Source organism: Lissotriton vulgaris, chromosome 10, assembly GCF_964263255.1.
Source record: "Lissotriton vulgaris chromosome 10, aLisVul1.2, whole genome shotgun sequence".
NCBI classification, from domain to species: domain Eukaryota; kingdom Metazoa; phylum Chordata; class Amphibia; order Caudata; family Salamandridae; genus Lissotriton; species Lissotriton vulgaris.
This window is the reverse complement of record NC_141698.1, coordinates 1,072,745,865-1,072,766,986: the sequence shown is the minus strand read 5'-3', so window position 1 is coordinate 1,072,766,986 and position 21,122 is coordinate 1,072,745,865. Positions and strand designations below refer to the sequence as shown.

General features: G+C 48.4%; 1 protein-coding gene across 4 annotated transcripts in view; it reads right to left on the bottom strand.

Moving 5' to 3' along the window:
- The window catches only part of TOP2B (DNA topoisomerase II beta), a 683,650-nt gene that overhangs the window by 39,877 nt on the left and 622,651 nt on the right, over positions 1-21,122 (bottom strand). For all 4 annotated transcript variants that reach the window (XM_086942134.1, XM_086942133.1, XM_086942135.1 and 1 more), the window contains exons 32-33: positions 4,049-4,128; positions 3,817-3,957 (exon numbers count right to left, since the gene is read on the bottom strand). In XM_086942134.1, coding sequence (XP_086798260.1) covers positions 3,817-3,957; positions 4,049-4,128 — 221 coding nt within the window. The remainder of the gene's footprint in view (positions 1-3,816; positions 3,958-4,048; positions 4,129-21,122) is intronic.

Here is a 21,122-nt window from a genome sequence, read left to right as displayed (position 1 = left end):
GTCGTGTTGTCCGTCTGGATCAACACTCTCTGGTTGTACAGTTTTGTCTGGAAGGCTTTTATAGCGAGGAAAACTGTCTTCAACTCCAGGCAATTGATGTGTTTGACCGCATCTGCTGGTGTCCACAGACCCCTCACTGAGTTTTTTCATGTGAGCTCCCCATCCCTTCTGGGATGCATCTGTGGTGATGGTCACCGTTGGCGTTGGCGGCGTTAGAGGCTTTCCCCTTGTCAAGTTCTCCATGTTCCACCATGCCATTTCTTTCTGCACTGCGTGCATTACAACCACTAGATCCTCCCAACCTGTTGCTTGTGACCATTGCTCTTGTAACCACTCCTGTGAAGGTCTCATGTGCAGCCACACATTTGGCACTAGGTGTATGCATGATGCCATCATGCCCATGATCTTGCTCGCTGTTCTGACTGTCCGAGCTTGCCCCCTCTGGTAGAGCTTCGTCTCCTTCACCAGTGCAACTGACCTCTTCTCGCTTGGGAACACCTTGCTGTGTACGGTGTCCATCTGAGCTCCCAGGAAGATTTTTATTTGTTCTGGTTCCATTGAGGATTTCCCCCAGTGTATGGAGAATCCCAGGTCCATCAGTGTTCTTGTCACTATCTGTGCATGCTTCTTGCATATCTGGTATGACCTGATTAGCCAGTTGTCCAGGTAAGGGTATACGTGTATTCCCTCCCTTAGGTGTGCTGCGACTGTTGCTAGGCACTTTGTGAAGACCCTTGGCGCCGACTTAAGACCGAACGCTAGGGTTGTGAACTGATAGTGGTGTTCCCCTATGGCGAATCGGAGCAGATGTTTGTGACTTCTGTTCATTGGTATGTGTAGGTAGGCATCCTTTAAGTCTATGGTGACCATGAAGTCTCCTCTTTGCAATTGAGGAAGCACCTCTTGTAGGGAGGTCATTTTGAATTTTTGCGTTCTTATGAATTTGTTTAAGAACCTTAGGTCCAGGATGGGTCTCATTGTTTAGTCTACCTTCGGCACCAGGAAGTACGTTGAATACACCCCCCTGTTCCTTTCTCTGTAAGGTACTAGTTCTATGGCTTGTTTTTGCAGGAGCTCTCTTGCTTCCTCTTGAAGTAGCTGCAGCTCTTTCCTTGCTAGTTGCCTTCGTTTTGGCTTTCTGCTTGTTGGTGTCTTTTCTAGCTCCATGCAGTATCCTAACTGCATGATGTTTAGAACCCATTTGTCCGTAGTTATTGCCTTCCACTCCTGGAAGTAATGCTTTAGTCTTCCTCCCACTGGGCTCACATGTACGCAGGTGTTCAGTACGCTTAACCCCTGCGTGTTGTCCTTGTGCCTCACCCTGGGAGTTCTTATTTGGGTGGGCACACGTTGCCTGACCAAGTCACTTGGCGGGGGTTGCTGCCCTCCCCTCCTATTCTGGCCATGTCCATTGCCTCTCCCGCGAAAGGACTGGCCCCTCTGCTGGTATTGCCAGGACTGCTTCTGTTGTCCTTGCTGTGTTTGGCTCTCCGCCTGGTGGGATTGTTGGAACGCCTGTTGCGATGTTCCTGGCTGGTTACCACCCCTGCCATTGGGCCTTCGTGATGGGGTGCCCCTTTTCAACACTCTGAACTGCAATGCCCCCATGGACCTTGCTGTCTCATTGTCTTTCTTTAGTTGGCTGAGCTTTTCGTCTACAGGGGCCCCGAACAAGGTCTGTCCGTTGAACGGGGTGTTCAGGATGCTGTGTTGTACTTCTGGCTTGAAGCCTGACACCCTGAGCCAGGCTTGTCTTCTTTCTGTGATGCCCATCATCATGAGCCTACTGGAGGTGTCAGCTCCATCCAGAGCTGTCTTGAAGCAAGAGTTTTCCACATTCTTCACCTCTTCGACTAGGTTTTCAGCTTTGTCCCTGAATTCCTGAGGCATATTCTTTATCAACTGGCCCAGTTCCTCCAGGATCTGGAACTGATGCCTGTTTAGTAGTGCATTGGAATTGGCCATTCGCCAGTGCATCGCGGCATTCCTTTCAATTCTTCTCCCTACCAAGTCCATCCTCTTGCTCTCCTTGTCTGGAGGTGGCCCTGAGGTAGTAGGCACATTAGCCCTTTTCCTTGCTGTGGCAGCAATGATCGAGTCAGCTGAGACCGTGCCCTGGATATAGGGTGGGTCCTTGGATGAATGTTTGTACTTCTTTTCAGTCCTTGGGGTGACTGGCTTACATGTAGCCGGCTCCTTGAAGGCTTCTTTCCCTTGTGCCATGACACTTTCCAGCATTAGCAGGTACTGGTTCCTGGTCTGTGTGGGGAGCAATGTCTCGAGAAGGAAGTCCGCCTTCTGCTGCTCTTCGTCGAGTTTCACCTTGAAGACAGCCGCTGCATTCCTGATGACTGTGTTGTACACCCCAATGTCATCTGGCGAAGGCCTCGAAGGATACGTGTCGACGCTTTCTTCAGGACTCTGTGTTAGACTTCTTGCCAATCTATCTCCTGAGTTTCCGAGGTCGCCGAACCAAGGAGCGTCCTGCAGTCATCGTCCTCCTCATAGTAGTCGAAGGCGGCCTCTTCTTCGTCCGGTTCGTAGAATGCTTCAACATTCTCAGACTGTTCCTCGACTTCATCCTCTTCCTCCTCGACCACCTTGTGCACCTGTGGCTTGGGCTTCGTCAGGATTATGTAGTCTTTCATCCTGGCGTCGAAATCCTTCTTTCGTTGCAGGATGTTTTCCATCTCTGCTTCGAGGCGCCTCTTCTCCATTTCAGCAGCCAGATCTGCGTCCAATGGTTCGGCCGGTCTCTTTGGCGGTAAATTCAGCGCAAACCTATTTTCGGCATCGAAGGTTTCGGCGCCGAGCTTATTTTTGGTGTCGGCGCTGGAGCCTTTTTCGGGTCCTTCTCCCTCGGCGTCGGACGTTCCTTTTCGGAGACGTTTTTCGGCGGCTTTTGCTGTTCTTCAGCTCTCGGCGCCGGGGACTCCTCAGAGGATCCGCTGGGCCTGGGTTTAGGTGCGAGAGCCGAAGCTTTCGGCGCCAGCGCTTTCAAGGATTTTCCCTCAATCTTTCGAGACTCAGGGTCTCTCAGGGCTTTAGGGGCTGTAGAGTCTCCTACCTTCTTTGGAGTCTTCGTAATATCGGTTCTTTCTCCAAAAATGTCTGGAGCCCTCTTGGGAACGATCCAGACCCAATCGCGGAAAAAAGAATCTGAAGATGGCGCCCAAGAGTGGGTGCTTCCGCAGGAAGCAAGCAGACGTCACTGGAAATATACCAAAAGGTGGCATGTCGACGCCCACCTGGGCTACAAAAAAAAAAGAAAAGGACTACGATTCCGGACCCAACCACAAGACCGCAGAATAATGCACAGCATAGTGAATCCAGAAAGATTCACGCTGCAAAACTACCTTGCCAGGATAAAAGACTATGGCAATAAGTGGCCACACATATTAGGATAAAAGTGTTGATAAAGGACAGCAGCTCAGCCTTGAGGAACACAAACACCCCGGTAGATGCACAGAGTGGTTTGTGGGTGTGGTTTTCCCAGGGGGTAGACACATTGAACAGTTGTTAGAGGTCTAGCACTGGAAAAGGAAATTAAAAGTCCCACCAAGGTGTAACTCAACTGACATTGTTCATTTACTGACAAGTGTGGGATATGCTACAGTTAATGTAAAAATAAAGTTTAAAAAAGTTTGCTACTATATCTAGTTTGTTTCAACACATCTTGAAACAAGTGCGATAAGTATTCCCTGACAAGAAGCCATCACCTCATATGTTTTTCAATTTACTTAGCACAACACATTAAATCATTCTCTGTGGCTACACAGAATTTGCATACAACTGGTCAGTTATTATTACACTCACCCTTTTTGACAGATGGGGGTTTACTCAGAGGGTTCTCTGTAGATTTGGGGGTAATTGTGAACGAAGGCTCATCCGTAGATTCAGAGTGAGGAGCAGTGCGCGAAAGAAAAGAATCTTCATCACTATCTAGTTTTGTAGAATCTACACAAAAAATTAACCAAGAAATATCTTCACTACATGTTTTATGAGATACCTTTTAACAGTGCAACATTTCTAGGGTGAATGCACATACCTTCTTCAGACTTTTGGGAATAAGAAGGGAAGGAGAACAGCTCATCAAAGTCTCTCTTTTTCTGTTCAAGCGTTGATTTGCTAGGAAAAGAAAGATACAGTAGTTAAAAACGTTAAGTTACAAAGTGCCAACAATTATCTGGTTATATTTTAACAGGCTGATGTTCCAGTCATGTGACAAAGTAGCACAGCAGATTTTTAATCTTCTGAAAGAAGCATAAATCTGAAAGTATGTCACTGTGCAAAAGCGACCAAGTGCTTCCACCTTCGCTGGGATTACTCACCACACTTTTATACACAGCAAGTGAAAATGAATTCCACAATGTCTGTCCGGGGAAGAACGGTTTTACTACCTTGACATAAGGAAGTACATTTATAGCACCATGCACTGTACTTACATCCTGTTACCTTTTGGGTTAAAGTAGCCTCGATCAAACTCAACATGCATGCCAGGACAGATGGTAGCATGAGCACAGGGATGTAACAAATGAAATTCCAACGTGCAGAACTGACGACATTGCGCGTTCTCTTCGTTGGCGAATAGATCTAACCAAGGCTCTCCCCACTGCTGAAAGAGATCTTGCGCCACATCCGAGTGAAGACTCCATTCGCGATGCATCATGCACCTGCAGCTGAGTTTGTCCGCACTGGTTTTCAGAGAACCTGCAAGGTGTTGAACCACCAGGAAAATGCCCTGATGTTTCAGCCATGTCCAGAGGCGTAGGGCCTCCTGACATAGGGTTCACGACCCCACCCCGCCTTGCTTGTTGCAGTACCACATGGGGGTGGCGCTGTCGGTAAACACCTGGACTACACTCCCCTTGACAGAGGGAAGGAATGCCTTCAGTGCAAGCTGGATTGCCCGAAGCTCCAGAAGGTTGATATGGAGCTTGGACTCTGCCGGAGACCAGAGGCTCTCTAATCTCCACCTCTCCCATGTGGCTGCCCCATCGCAGGAGGGACGCATCCGTCACTACTATGAACTCCGGTTGGGAGAGGGATCTGTAGTCAACACAATGCCGGTCCGTGAGTCACCAGTGCAATTGTTGTGCAGTGCTCTCCGAGATCTGGACGTGATCGGACATGCCTTCCTGATGCTGCGCCCACTGGAACTTCAGGTACAACTGCAGAGCCCGCATAAGCCATCTGGCATAATTGATCAGCAGAATGCAGGAGACCATGAGGCCCAGCAGCCTCAGGGTCACTCTGACCGAAACCCGGGACAAGGGTTGAAAGATCAAAATCAGAGCCCGAATATCCCGGACTCGCTGTTCGGGAGGATAGACCCGAAACTGCGATGTGTCCAGAACCGCTCCGATGAAAAGGAGCTTCCGAGAGGGAATCCGGTGAGACTTTGGCACGTTGATGGAGAACCCTAGCAAATGTAGAAGGTCGGGCCGTAGTCTGGAGGTAGGAGACGACTGCCTGGGTTGAGCCCGCCTTCAACAACCAGTTGTCAAGATAGAGGAAGATCTGGAAGGATCCTTAAAGGCACGGTATCCATTTGCAGATATATAATGGCAGCTTAAGGGGCTTGTCTGTCCAACCCTTCAACTCTATCATGAAAAGGGATTTTTGTGAAGGGGAGTTTCTCTATGTGTGAAACTTAGTAAAATAGTTAAATTTAACTGTTACCTGGCTATCCGTTTCAATTCAGATGAAGTAATAGCCAGAGTGGCCTGGTGTTTTCAGGCTGCATTATTGTCTTTTATTCTCGAAAGTGTCTATGCAGGACTGCAGTGAAGACATCTTAGGAGACTATATATCTATTGAAGTGCTCCGGAGTCCACGCACATGGGCGGGACAATTCACATGATTATGACTATCACAGAGATTCCCCTACTACAGAACGCACCTTTATAGGTATATGAGACGGGATTCGACCGGCCAATCACTTAAAGTAGTGTGTGTATGAAGCTGGGTTTCTGTTGCAGTTACCCCCCCCCTCCTCACACACACACACACACACACACACACACTTTTTGCCAGACTACTGATGCACTTTGACTTGATGAGCCCTGGGTCCCTGCCAATCAGGTTCCCGGGGTCTGTGCACCCAAAACTGCAACTTTTACCCCCAATTGGCACCTATCTGGCCACATGTCAGTCCCTTGTAAAAGGTACCATGGGTACTGTGGCCAAGGAGGGCCTCTAAAGGCTGTAGACCTTCTTGTACCACCCTTAGAGGCCCGGTACCTTTAAACACACACACAAACACACACTGCCATTGCAGTGTGCCATGTCTACAACCCACTGCCTGGCGTAGGTCAGCCACCCCTATAGCTGGGTGCACTATACCAGTGATGAGGGCACAGACGCACGAGTCTTGCACCCTGTAGGAAGCTAGCTCTGTATATACTATACCAAAGAGTGGTATAGTGTGCACAGAGTCCAGTGGAACCACAAAGGTAGGCAGAGGTAAAAGTAGGTAGCACCTTACTCTTGATTTGTGGTACTTTGCTCGAGCAGTAAGGCTGTATCAGAGGGTAGTGTAAAGCATTTGTTGTCCACACAATCAGCAAATAATTTCACACACAAAGACTGAACTTCAGACCAATTGGTTTTGTACAAATTTTTTTTTAGTTATTTTACATTCTAGAAGCAAGCAAGCCTGGCACAGGTAAGCAATAAATACTTTACAGTAATAATGCAGTTTGTAAATAGTTTGATTTGCAATTGTTTGTGCACTATGTTTGGATTACAATAGAGTTACTGATAATGCAATGCTTTTGGGATGTATAGGCTTTTGAGTAGAATATCAAGAAAATTTCAGATTACTTTTCTTACACAGTGCAGTATACCTGGATACGGTGCTGGGACATTTCCTGTAAACAGGTAAGTAAAAGCGCTTTTGTTAGTAAGTTACAGTTTTAAAGGTTTTCATCGTTTTTTCAGCTCCACACTTAAAAACTTTTCACACAAAAAACAGTCGATGTTATCCTATGGAAGAAAGGAAAACGCTACTTACCAGTATGCATCTGTTTTGGACATTAGAGGTGTATATTCGTATACTTGTGCATAGATCGCCATCTGGTGTTGGCCTCGGATGTTTGAACTTTGTTATTGTAGAAGTCTTTGTAGTCGCAAGATAGGGGACTCCTCCTTTGGTTAGTAATGCACAAGGGCATCAACTCCATCTCCAGATTGTTTTCGCCATAAAGGGTGATGATGGAGTTAGTAAGAAATAGAAAAAGATGTCCATGTGTAATGTACCTAGGTAAGATAGTACTGCAACACATAGGTATCCCGGGAGGCGGGTGGGCATATACAAATCTACAACTCTGCATGCCAAGAACAGATGCATACTGGTAAGTAGCATTTTCCATTTGAGGCATATGAGCTGTAGATCATATACTTGTGCATTGACTATACAGCAGTTACCCCGTTAGCGGTGGCTACCTGATTGTGTTGCAGTAGTTTGAAAAAGTGTTCTTAGTACAGCCTGGCCCACACTAGCTTGTTGTTTTGCCTGCACATCTACACATAGTGTTTTGTGAAAGTGTGCAGTGTAGACCATGTTGCGGCTTTGCAAATGTCCTCTATGGGGATGTTTCCTAAGAATGCCATGGATGACCCTAGTTTGCGTGTGGAATGCGTTCTAGTGGGAATGGATAATGTATGCTTTGCTTTTTGGTAGCATATTTTGATGCATTTAACAGTCCACCTGGCAATTCCAGCTTTTGTTATAGGATTGTCCTTACGTGGTGGGGAGAAAGCTACAAAATGTAGTTTCGTTTTCCTGAAAGGTTTTGTCCTATCAATGTAGTAAAGAATAACTCTTGACGTCAAGCGTATGAAAAGCCCGATCTGCTACGGAGTCTGATTGAGGAAAAAATACTGGGAGTTCAACAGACCGGTTAAGGTGAAAACTCGAAACTACTTTAGGTAAGAATTTAGGGTTTGTCCTGAGAACCACTCTTTGTTGTGATGTATTTGGAAACAAGGTTCTTGTATGGTTAATGCCTGGAGTTCACTCACTCTTCTAAAAGATGTGATTGCCACAAGGAAAGCTACTTTCCATGTGAGGAACTATAACTCACATTTATGTAAAGGTTCAAATGGGAGACCCATGAGCCTAGTAAGGACAACATTTCTATTCTATACTGGAGAGGGTGGAACTCTGGGAGGAATTATCCTTTTAAGGCTTTCCATGAATGCTTTGATGGCAGGTACCCTAAACAATGACAAGTGTCTGTTTTGTAGGTAAGCTGCTATAGCAGCAGGATGTAATTGTATGGATGTGTATGCCAGATGACATGTGGATGCAGAAGATAAATAATGTTTTGAATTGAAGCATCTAGTGGATTGATGCGTTATTGCAGTAAACTACAAATATTTTCCATTTAGCTGCATAGCATGCACTAGTGGTAGGTCGTCTAGCCTCTTTAACGACGTTCATGCAGTCTGGTGGGAGATTGAGATAACCAAACTCCTAGACTTCAGGAGCCAGATCGCTAGGTTCAATTGAGCTAGATCTGGATGGATTATCTCTCCATGGTTCTGTGTGAGAAGCTTTGGGGAAAGGTGCAACTTTTGGTGTGGAACTACTGAGAGTTCCAGCAGTGTTGTGAACCATGGTTGTCGGGCCCACGTTAAAGCAACCAGGATCATTGTGCGAGACTGTTTGATCTTGCACACCAGTAACGGAATGAGCGGGAGAAGCGGAAAAGCGTACAGAAATCTGCCTGAACAGTCCATCCATATCGCATTGCCTTTGGACAGTGGGTGTGGATACCTGGAGGCGAAGCTTGGGCATTGTGTGTGGTCTCGCCTTTGGGACCTTATAAGTGTTCAGCCATGCAACAATTGATGTTGTTGCACCAAGGATATTGTGCTGCATAACTAAATACTCATAAGGTCCCAAAGGCGAGACCTATTGGCTATGACGATGCTTGTTTATACTTGATCTATTGATCTCAGGAGGATGGAAGCGGAGTCCTTCTGGTCATGATTTGAATACACTATTTACAAAGCATTGCATGATTTCTGCAGTGACTCATCTCGCTGAGCCATCCTCCAGGCTCTTTTAAAGTGTGATATTACATAGGAGTGCCATGGGCGGGGAGTGGGCATACCTGGTAGGACATGGCCTGAAATGTTTTCCACAAACACACACACTTACGGTTTTGTCACCACATCCCCATGACGAAATGATACCGATGTACCCCTGCTAATGGCAGGGTAAATCAATTTCAATAGGAGAGAAAACAACCCCAAAGTTGTTTGAAGGTGTAGGCAGGAGGATTTCTTAGCTGAGAAAAATGTTTTCTGGATGTAGAAATACGAAGAAAAACAAAAATAGCAAGTTAAGGGGCTCTCGCAAAAATGTTTGTATGAGCAAATGTGCACCAACATAAATGCACAAGTGTATGGAATTCCCAAAAGACTTCCAGGATTATGCCTAGGACAGCTGGGAGCCACAGCTTCCCGAGAGTCGTATACCCCAAAAATAAGGAATTTACTCGAGACATAAGGAGACACGCGTGGATGTAGTTTTTACTCTTTGTATAAGGCTTTCTGCACCACAGGCTCTGTCCAAAGTCCTTCTTTTACTTCAATTTATTGTTGTACAGGAACAGGAGTCATTAGCAGGACTGTACTAATTGTTAATTGTGGGGCGGGGGATTCTCAGACTGCTTGCATTTATCAAGGTCCAGGCTAAGCATTCACTGGTTTGTCAGTTTACAGGAATGCATTGCTGTTCCTATGTACTGAGTCACCAGTGCCCAGTATTATTTGTATTTAAGTTGTTTAATGCAGCACTAGCATTCAAGGATTCGACTATTGGCGCCTGAAAGCTCTGCAGGGCTGAGAGACGAGGCTGTCCACCGGATGTGCTCAGATACGCTACTGATTATTAAAACTGCGAGGAAGGTGATGCTGGAGAAAGAGCAGATATCGGACCCATCACAGCATAACCTCAGAGGCAGGGGCGAGATCAGAGAACGAACAACCACGTTTTAAGCTCTTTCCTGAATGCAGCCAAATTCTTGCTCTCTCTCATTGCGAGTGGCAAAGCATTCCATGCCCGCGGCGCCAGATATTTAAAGGACCGACCCCCGGTCCGCGCACGTCTGATTGCCGGGACCGTGGCCAATGTCAACGCAGCCGATCATAAGGCTCTAGATGGGTGGTGAAAGCCAACTCTCTTCCTCAGATAGAGAGCCCTAGTACCATGAAGATTCTGAAACGCTATGGTGAGAGCCTTAAACTTAATGCGCTTCCGAATTGGCAGCTAGTGGAGGGATTTCAACAGTGCCGTGGCATGAGAACTACGGCTAAGGACAAAAATTGCTGGCGCCGCCGCGTTCTGCACTACCTGCTGGCGAGATAAAAGATATTCCGGCAGGCCGAGGTAGAGCACATTTGCGTAATCCAACCTCGATCCAACCAAGGCTTGCACCGTTATTTTCCTATGGACCATAGAGAGGAGAGGGAGGAATTTTCTAAACATTTTTTAAATCCCGAAACACTGTCCAACCAGACCAAGAATCTGTGGTTTCAATGAGAGACAGTTGTCCATCTTGATTCCAAGATTCTTTGCTACTGAGGAATCAGTGGGAGGCGGGTACAGCCCAGCTGGCCATCAGGCCTTCCATCCGGGATCAGAAGCAGTCCTAATACTAACCTAGATAAGACGCTTGCAAAATATGTAGCAGGTAGAGGAAATCTGCCACTGGAATATTCTTAGACCATGATACAATTGGAGCGTTTCGAGGAGACCTCCACATCATACGATCACTTCCTATGAAAGTAAAAGTCCTTTTCTTCTGCGGCTTCCAGGATTCACCTACACACGCCAGGCTCGGCGGGAGTCATCCAGGACTGGCTTCAGCAACATGAAAGGAAAAGAAGCCATGTTTATTGGGGGAGGGTTGAAAAATAAGATGGGCAAGACACAGTAACGGAGAAAAATGATGGGGAGGTGAGGATAAAGAATTGCGTTAAAAAATAAAAGAGAAGGCGGATATCACAAATGAAAGGTGGGGACACAAGGTGAAAAAGAAGAGGAAAAAGGGAAGTGTGGAAAGAGGTGTGGAAAGGAGAGGAACAGAGGAGAAGGGACTTAAAATAGCAGAGCGTGTTTGCTGGCCCAGGAGTAGTGCGAGCATGTGCAGTCAGCTGTTTTTCAAAGCACATACTCGTGGCGCGCCGCTGCGAACTCCCGCAAGCTGTGTGCCGCCACAAGCACGAGTATGTGCAAGGAAAAAGAGCTGTATGGCGGCTAAAGGTCTCCTAGGCAGCGCATGTGCGCTGCGTATTCGAGACCTAAAAAACAGATGAACTTGCGGATGAAGTTCCCATTCATGAATCTGCTGTTGTTGAAGACTGAGCAGATCCACAATGAGATTGTGTATCCCAGGTAGATGCTCTGATAAGAGGTATATTTTTTGAGGAATGGCCCATCTCCATATGCTTTGTGCTAGACGAGAAAGCTGCAGAGTGTCCGCCTGTTTTTCTATATAGTACATTGCAGTCATATTGTCTGTCCAGACGAGGACAGCTTTGCCTACGAGGTGTATCTGAAAAGATTTTAGAGCGAGAAATATGGCCAGTAACTCCAGGTGATTGATGTGGAGGAGTTTCTGTTAAGGGGATCACATACCCTGAATGGTATGGTTTAAGAGATGAGCTCCCCAGCCGGTGAGCGATGAGTCTGCTGTTAGCACTATTTGTGGAACCGGGTCTAAGAACTGCCACCCTTTGGAAAGATTTTATGTGTTCCACCATTGCAATCAATCAATCAGAGTACTTGTAAAACGTGCTACTTACCCGTGAGGGTCTCAAGGCGCTGAGGGGAGGGGGGTGCCGCTTCTGCTCGAAGAGCCAGGTCTTGAGGAGTCTTCTGAAGGTGAGTAGGTCTTGGGTCTGCCGTAGGTGGGTAGGGAGGGTGTTCCAGGTCTTGGCAGGGAGGTAGGAGAAGGATCTGCCGCAGGAGGTCGTTCGTTGAATGCGGGGGACAGCGGCGAGAGTGAGGCTGGTGGAGCGGAGCGGACGGGTAGGGGTGTAGAAGGTGAGTCTGCTGTTCAGGTAGGCTGGTCCGGCGTTGTGAAGTGCTGTGTGTGCATGGGTGAGGAGCTTGAAGGTGATCCTATTGTCGGCGGGGAGCCAGTGTAGGTCTCAGGTGGGGGGTGATGTGGCTGCGGCGGGGGACGTTGACGATCAGTCGGGCGGAGGCGTTTTGGATGCATTGTAGTCGTCGTAGGTGTTTGGCTGGGATTCCTGCGTAGAGTGCGTTGCCGTAGTCCAGTCTGCTGCTGACGAGGGCCTGTGTCACCGTTCTTCTTGTTTCGGTCGGGATCCACTTATAGATCCTGCAGAGCATGTGGAGAGTGTTGTAGCAGGAGGAGCAGACGGCATTGACCTGCTTAGACATGGAGAGGGAAGAGTCGAGGATGAATCCTAGGTTGCGTGCATGGTCGGTGGGTGTCGGTGCTCTTCCCAGTGTGGTCGGCCACCAGGAGTCGTCCCAGGCTGAGGGGATGGGTCAAGGATGAGGACCTCTGTCTTGTCAGAGTTCAGTTTCAGACGGCTGCTCCTCATCCAGTCGGCGACGGCCTTCATTCCCTCGTGGAGGTTTGTTTTGGCGGTGTGTGGGTCCTTGGTAAGGGGGAGGATGAGCTGGGTGTCGTTGGCATAGGAGATGATGTTGAGGTCGTGATGGCGGGCCACTTGTGCAAGTGGGGCCATGTAGACGTTAAACAGCGTCGGGCTGAGGGATGAGCCCTGGGGGACGCCGCAGATGATGTCGGTGACTTCGGATCGGAAGGGTGGGAGGCGGACGCTCTGGGTTCTGCCGGAGAGGAAGGACGTGGTCCAGTCCAGGGCCTTCTCTTGAATTCCGGCTTCTTGGAGGTGTGTCTTTAGAGTGCGATGGCAGATCGTGTCGAAGGCGGCTGACAGGTCCAGGAGGATGAGGGATGATGATTCACAGTTGTCTAGTTGGCGCCTGATGTCGTCTGTGGTGGCGATGAGGGCTGTCTCGGTGCTGTGGTTTTGTCTAAATCCGGACTGGAACGAGTCCAAGATGTTGTTGTCTTCGAGGTGGCGGGCCAATTGCCTGTTGACTATTTTCTTGATGACCTTCGCCGGGAGCAGGGAGATGGGCCGGAAGTTCTTGAGGTCCTTGGGGTCTGCCTTGGGCTTCTTGAGGAGGGCGTTGATTTCGGCATGCTTCCAGCCTTTCGGGTATGTCGCTGTTTCGAAGGAGATGTTGATGACCTTCCGTAGTTGGGGTGCGATGGCTGCGTCTGCTTTGTTGAATATGTGGTGTGGGCACAGGTCTGACGGAAATCCTGAGTGGATAGAGTTCATGAGCTTGCGTGTCTCGTCGACGTTTACGTTGGACCAGGAGGTCAGGCAGTCGTCGCTGGTGGTGTTCGCAGGGGAGGTGGAGCCTGGCGTAGTCGGGGCGGTCGTGATGTTGAAGCTGTCGTGGATGTCGGCGATCTTGCGGTGATAGAAGGTGGCCAGTGAGAGGCACAGTTCTTGTGAGGGCGGGATGTCGTTGTCATTGGCGCTGGGGTTGGAGAGTTCTTTTATGATGCTGAAGAGCTCTTTGCTGTTGTGTGCGTTGTTATCCAGGTGGAGTTCGATGGTGTGGTCGAAGGCGACGTGGGTGCTTGTGGAGTAGATGAGGTCCAGCGTGTGGCCGGCGGCGTGGGTGGGTGCGGTGAAGAGTTGTCTGAGGCCGAGGTTGGCGATCAGCATGGCAGAGTTGGCGTCGTCCTCGTTCTCGAGGTGGAAGTTCAGGTCCCCGAGGTGGATGTAGTCCATGGAGGAGAGTGCGTGGGTGCTGGCGAGGTCGGCGATGGAGTCGCTGAACTGAGCCCGGCGGGTCTGTAGACGAGTGTTCCTCTGAGGGTGGTGTTGGGGGCGGTGTGGATCCGGAAGTGCATGTGTTCGGCGGTGTTGAGGGTGTCGTCTGCGTGGGTGGCGACCTTGAGGCTGGACTTGTGGACGATGGCTATTCCTCCCCCGATTCGGTTGGCGCGATCACTGCGGGTGATCTTGTAGCCATCCAGGATGGCTATGGCGATGTCGGGTGCCGAGGAGTTGTTCCACCAGGTCTCGGTTAGGAAGGCCACGCATATCCCAGAGCTCGACGGCGTGTTTGCGTGCTGAGCGGGTGTTGAGAAGTATGCACCGGAGGTGGTTGGGTCCAGTCCTTGGAGGTTTGGTGGCTCTGTCGCAGGTCAGGCTGCAGGTGCAGCAGGAGAAGGGTCTGTGGGTCAGTTTCGGGGCGGCCTGGAAGCAGGTGTGGTTTCGGCCGGTGTTGAGTGCGTGGAGGGTTCTGGCTTCGTAGCAGAATCTGGTGAGGCGTTCGCAGGGTCCAGGGGTTCTGGCGCTGGGCGGGGTCCAGGCGCAGATGGGCTCGGTGCACCAGCGGCGCACCTGCTGCGCGTGTCCGCTGCGTGACCACGCAGCATCCGGCCTATATGGTGAGTTGGGAGGGAGGAGCAGCAGGGAGGCGGGAGCAGCGAGTGGGCAGGGGGCGGGGAAAGAGTGGGACAGAAAGCAGAATGGGGCGCAAAGAGGGGGAAAACAGTGGCACAGAGGGCAAAACGGGGCACAACAGAGAGGAAAAACGAGTGGCACAGAAGCACAAACGGGGCACAGAGGGGAAAAACGAGTGGCACAGAGCAAAAACGGAGCACAAATGAGGGGGAAGACAGTGGCACAGAGGGCAAAACGGGGCACAACAGAGGAGGAAAAACTAGTGGCACAGAAGCAAAGACGGGGCACACAGAGGGGGGAAACAGTGGCACAGAGGGCAAAATGGGGCACAACAGAGGGCAAAATGGGGCACAACAGAGGGGAAAAAACGAGTGGCACAGAGCAAAAACGGGGCACACAGGGGAAAAAAACAGTGGCACAGAAGCAAAAACGGGGCACAGAGAGGGGGGAAAAACCGTGGCAGAGGGCAGAAGCGGGGCACAGAAACGGGGGTAGAGCACACTTACCAGCGAGAACGCTGCAGCAGGAGCACACAGGCGGAGCTGCGTGGAGGGGGAGCGGCCTACCAGGAGGGTCAGAGGTGCGCAGAACACAATATGTGCAGCTGTCCACCAACACCCGATCCGTAAGCTGACCTTAAGCTTTGTTCCACTGTTGTGCTAGACATTCCTGTAATGGACACATCTGGAGTCTTGCGTAAGGGACAATTAAGATGGAAGAGGCCATCATCACGATTAGCTGCATGAACACTCGAGCTGGTAGTGAGTGTTGCGGTTGAAATTATGTTATGATAGCTTGCATACAGGCTATCCTGGCAGGATTGGGGTATGCAAGGGCTTTGGAAGTATCTATTGTTGCACCTAGATACTGTTGGTTGTGGGATGGTTGGAGATGTGACTGAGGTTTATTGTGAATCCTAAGTTGTGCAGCAGTTAGACTGTGTTGTGTGTTTATTGTACACGATCACTACGTGACTTGGCTTTCATGAGCCAGTCGTCTAGGTAAGAAACACATGAATGTGGTGTCTTAGGTGGGCTGCTACCACTGCAAGCCATTTTGTGAAGACTCTGGTTGCTGTTGTGACTCCGAATGGGAGGACTTTGAACTGGTAATGTTGACCTTCCACTATGAACCGTAGGTATATCCTGAGAGCAGGGTGAACAGGAATGTGGAAGTAGGCGTCCTTGAAATCTCGAATGGCAAGGAAGTTGCCTTATTGGAGCAGTGGGAGGACCTGTTGGAGAAACCATGTGGAAGTGGTCGGATTGTATGTATAGGTTTAACAGTCTGAGGTCTAATATTAGCCTGAGAGTGCCGTCCTTTTTTGGAATGAGGAAATAAAGGGAGTAAACCCCTGAACCTTGATGATTTAGGGGGAACCGGTTCTATTGCATGTTTTGCAAGAGCGAGAACCTCCTGCTTCAGAGCATGAGATGTTCTGTGGACATAGGACGTTGTCTGGGAGGTATATGGGGGGTCGAAGTGAGTTTCAGGCAGTAACCATACTGGATAATTTGTCTCACCCACCTGTCTGTGGCGATGGAATTCCAGACAGGTAGGAACTGTGATAGTCTTCCCCTGATGGGAGTGGAGGGAAACTCACTGTTTTGTGGTGGAGGAGTTACGGGTGTTAGAACCACTTCCTCTCCCTCTGTTATTGCCTCTGTAAGTTCCTCTAAAATATCCTTTGGTGGTGGAAGTATGAGTGGGGCTTTTATAAGTGGAAGAGGTGTTTTCTGTGCCATTAGTTTTGGAGGCGCCCCTATAAGAGGAGCAATGAAAGGAACCTCTACTAGTTGTTGTCTGTAGAGCTCCCATAGACTTGACTGTTTGTGTCCTTTTTCATCTTTTCTAAAGATGTGTCCACAGTAGGTCCAAACTAGTGTTCCTGATCCAAAGGTTGATTGAGGATGATAGACTGCACCTCCTGCTTAAAACCAGATATGCGTAACCACCCGTCTGCGTAGTAACACACTTGTATTAATTGTACAATATGCTGTATCCGCTGCATCCAGGGAACATTTATTAGAGATATTTGTGATTAACTTTCCCTCTTGTATTGCCTTGATTTTATATTGGTCTGGCAGATGTTGCATGAGCTTTTCAAGCTCATCATAATGAGCCCTGTCATACCTTGCTAGTAAAGCTTGTGAATTAGCAATACGCCAAACATGTGCTGCCTGTGACGCAACCCTTTTACCGGATGCGCCCAATAGTTTAGACTCTTTGTCTAGCGGAGGGGCATCGCCTGTGGTTTGGGAATTTGCCAGTTTACGGGCATTTGCCACTACTAGTGAATCCAGAGGAAGTTGACCCTTGATGTAAGCTGGATCGCTTGCAGCTGGTTTATATTTCTTTTTAATTCTAGGATGGAGCACCTGACAGGATCTTTAAAAACTTCAGGGGCATGATTAATCATCCCTTTTAGCATAGGGAGAGTATTTGTTGATTTTTGAGGCTGCGAGAAGCTCTCTAATAAAAAATCTTCCTCCAAAGGATACGAGTGGAGTTGCACCCCATGATATGAAATGCGTTACTTACCTGTAACAGCAATTATCCAGTATTTGGGTGTCTTTCATAGATTCACATGCCTGAATCATTCCCCGTCGCCGAGACGGGAGCCTCCGGTACATAAAAAAGTAATGTCCTAAGGACATACATAGAGAATATAGGCCGAAGGGCCTCCCCTTTGGGGCCTTTCCACGTCCTTATGTAAAAAAGGACCGAACTCTCATCGTTAGCCAATCAGCTCCGACCTGGTCGATATGGAGTGTTTTTTGTTTAGGATCTGGTGGATCTGGACAAAACAGTTCTTTTGATCCACTATCTTTTTTCGGCACAGAGGTCTTAGGCTCAGAGTGGTGCTTTGGTTTGTCGTCTTTAGCTTTAGGAGAGGTTTTAGGCTACTTCTGCTTAGGTGGAGTTTCCTACTCCGAAATTTTCTTCGGCTCTGAAGGTTTCGAATGTTTTTTCGGATCCGAAGCCTTGGGATGACTATGTTTCGGTGCCGAAGAGTCTGGTGTCAACGGTACCTTGGGTCTCTGCTTTGGTGCTAAAGATGGTTTCTCAGTACCGTGGTGTGGCTTGCTCGATCCCGCGGTTCCTGAGGGCTTTGAGGACTTCGGAGCCGAGCCTGAAGGCGGGGTTTCTGAAGTATTGTCACAGTGTTGACCTAGACCCGAAGATGAAGGTGTTACCGGAGCTTTGTGTTTTTTCGGGGCAGGGGCGTCGATCTCAGTACTCACGCTGTGTTGACCATGAGTAATTGTCTGGTCTCTGAGTCAGATTCATCGGCTTCGGAGAAGTTGGCTTGTTAATCTCCTGTCTCTGATTCTGGATCATCTGGCCTGCATTGAAGATGTTGTCCGGCGCCAAAATGGTTGATCTAGACATTTTAGTGACGTCGAGCCCGGCGATCACGTATAGTTTTCTTGGACCTGAAGGAATCACAGGCCTGGCAGTGTTGAGTCATGTTCTGGAGAGAGGCAAAGGTTGCAGACCTCGTGGAGATCTTAGTGGGAATTTAACACCACACTTGCCTTTTTTTAATGGAGTCCTTTCCATATGGTGGTTTTGATGGCGTCTATCAGCCCAACGGCCCGCATCGACGACCGTACTCGAGGATTTCGTTGGTTCTTGGGATACGCGCTGAAGGAGATCGCGAACGAAACAATACCGTCGAGCAGTGAGATGTTGCGCGTCGAAGAGGAATCTAATACGACACCGATCCGGAGCGCAGTAAATTACATACGAACCCGATGGAGATGGAGTCGATGCCCAAGCGCACTACTAACCAACGGAGGAGTCACCTATCTTGTGACTACAAAGATTTCTACAATAAAGTGCAAACATCCGAGCCCAACACCAGATGGCGATCTATGCACAAGTATATGATCTAAAGCTTATAGGCCTCTAACATATGGATTATTATTATTTTCTGAATCTGATTCTATGGGAACTAGGTGCAGTCAAGATGGATTTGACTCTGGGTCAGGTACCAAAGTCTGCAAAGGATCCGCCTATAGCGCGGCATGCTGGGCCTTACGTAGGCCTTAGAGTCGGAACGGGAGTCGGGAACAGGCGACGTGGTGTGTCGCTTCACAGTACCAAATCGCATAAGGGCACACTCCTCACAAGACCTGATGTTGTGACCAAGCTCAAACACCAGGTACACACCTTGAATTGGTTAGCCATTGAAATCAGTCATAGCATCGTTTGAACCAAGTAGTTTTAGGTGGGGACATTGTTCCCTTACATAAAGGGATTCAGGTTGGAAAGCTCACCAAATAGATGAAAAAGGATGCAGAGTTCCAGATCCATGTTCAAAGGCTCACATAGAAAGGAACGGATGACTGCACCCAAAGGTGGTGCTTATAGGAGTTTTGTCACATCCGGGGCAGAACAAAGCCAACAAGGGAAGTCAATGCGGAGCTGCAAGGTTCCATCTAAAGGTGTGATGGATCACTGCAATGAAAATTTCTTGATCTAAAATGGCTTCGAGGGGATAACCTAAAGGGATGGAATCTGGGGTTAGACGTATCCATGACAAAATCTAAGCACTACAACACCCACTTTGCAACCCATGCATGGGATTTTCTACAGCGGATTTCTCTTTATTCGACATCGAGAAATTGCCGTAATAAGTTCTACATTACATATACTGTAAGCATCTGTCACATGGGGTGCTGTGGATTCTCATGCTCTGCATGTACCTGCCATCTAGTGTTGGTTTGAAGTCTTGCAAGTCACAAGTTATCTGTGAGTCCTCCACTAGTTGTAAATGCACATGGGCAGCGACTCCACTGTTAGATTGATTTCCACACAGGCGTTGAAAGTAGGCATTGAGTAGCGTGTGAATAGTATAGAGACTATGTGTGTTATATGAATAATTATGTTGGTTGTAGAAATCTGTGGCAAACTGCGGTTTATGGGGAGGCGGGTGGTCGTATGTAAATCTACAATACTACATGCGACAAACAGATGCGTACAAGGTAAGCAACGTAGTGCATTTGTATCACGTGTGGCTGTAGATAAACTTGTTCTTTATCTACTGTAAAGCAGTACTCTACAGAGTGGTGGCTAGCCAGTGGCTGGTGCAGAGGACTGAAAGGCAGTCCTTGGGACAATTTGACCAACTCAAGTTTGTTGCATTACAAGAATGTCCACACAATGTTTTGTGAAGGTGTTTGGCGCGGACAATGTGGCCGCTTTACAAATGTTAGCTATCCGTATATTTACAAATGGAATGAGGTTTGGGGAGGGCAGGTAGCGTCCTTTTGAATTTAAGGTAACACGTTTGGAAGCATTTGATAGTCTAGCTGGCTATGCCTGCTTTTGCTACGGATGACCTTTATGAGGCTGTGCAAACACAACAAAAAGATGTGGTGTTTTGCAGAAGAACTTTGTCATATCCACATAATATTTAAGCGTGTGAAGTGTTCTTTTTGCTACCAAGTAAAGCAAGGGTAAAAAGACCGGGATCTCCATTCTCTGGTTAAGCTTAAAGGGGAAAGTCACCTTAGATAGGAATTTAGGGTTGGTTCCAAGGACAACCCGGTCACTGAGACCTTCGTAAAAAGACTCTTGCAATGTAAGGGCCTGAAGTTCACTAATAAGAATAAGGGGCGTTTTGGCTACCAGGAAGGTGACCTTCCAGGAGAGGAACTTTAAAGGGCAATAGTGTAATGGTTCCAAAGGAAGGCGCATGAGTCTGGTAAGGACAACTTTGAGGTTCTAGACTAGGGCAGGTGGCACTCTGGGGTGAGATCACACGTTTAAGTCCCTCATTGAAGGCTTTAATGACAGGGATATTGATAAGTGAGCAATGTTCCCTGTTCTGCATATATTGAGTCTGAGAGTGTAGTTGAATGAAGGTACAGACCAGTCCTGAATTTCGCAAATGTAAAAAGTAACAAATTATGTGTTCTACCATATGTGTAAAGTGGTTTAAGCAGTTCAGGGCACAGTAATGAATAACCGTCTTCCACTAAGCGGCATAGCAAGTGTGTGTGGTAGGCCTAAGGGTTTTCTTTAGAATGTTCATTTAGTCTTGACGCAAGTTAAGGTAACCAGACTCAAGGACTTAGGAGTCAGATGACTAGGATGAGCTGCATGGGGTCTGGGTCTCAGACCCTGCCTTGATCCTGTATGGGAAGGTCCAGCCTGTTGGGGTGCTTCTCGTGCGTGCAGTGCAATGGACCTCTCTAGGAGGGTTGAGAACCATGGTTGTCTGGTACAGATGGAAGCCACTAGGATGAGGGTGAAGGGTGTCTGCTGCAGCATGTATGGTAGAAGTGTGTGAGGAGGAAAAGCATATGCAAAGATCCCTGACCATTTCATCCACCAGAAGCGGTCATGGACTGAGGGCGTGGAAACTGGGGGCAAAGTTTCAGCATTTTGCGTTTTCGTAAGTGGCGAAAAGGTCTAGGTCTGGGACGCCCCACTGACAAAAATAAGGGAGTAGGACTTGTGGGTAGAGTTCCCACTCATGGACTGGTTGCTGGGCCCTGCTGAGCTGGTCTGCAAAGTCATTGTCATCCCCTGGAAGGTCTCCCACCAGGAGATGCACTTGGTAATGGATCGCCAAATGCCAAATTCACTGTACTAGTTCTGAGAGC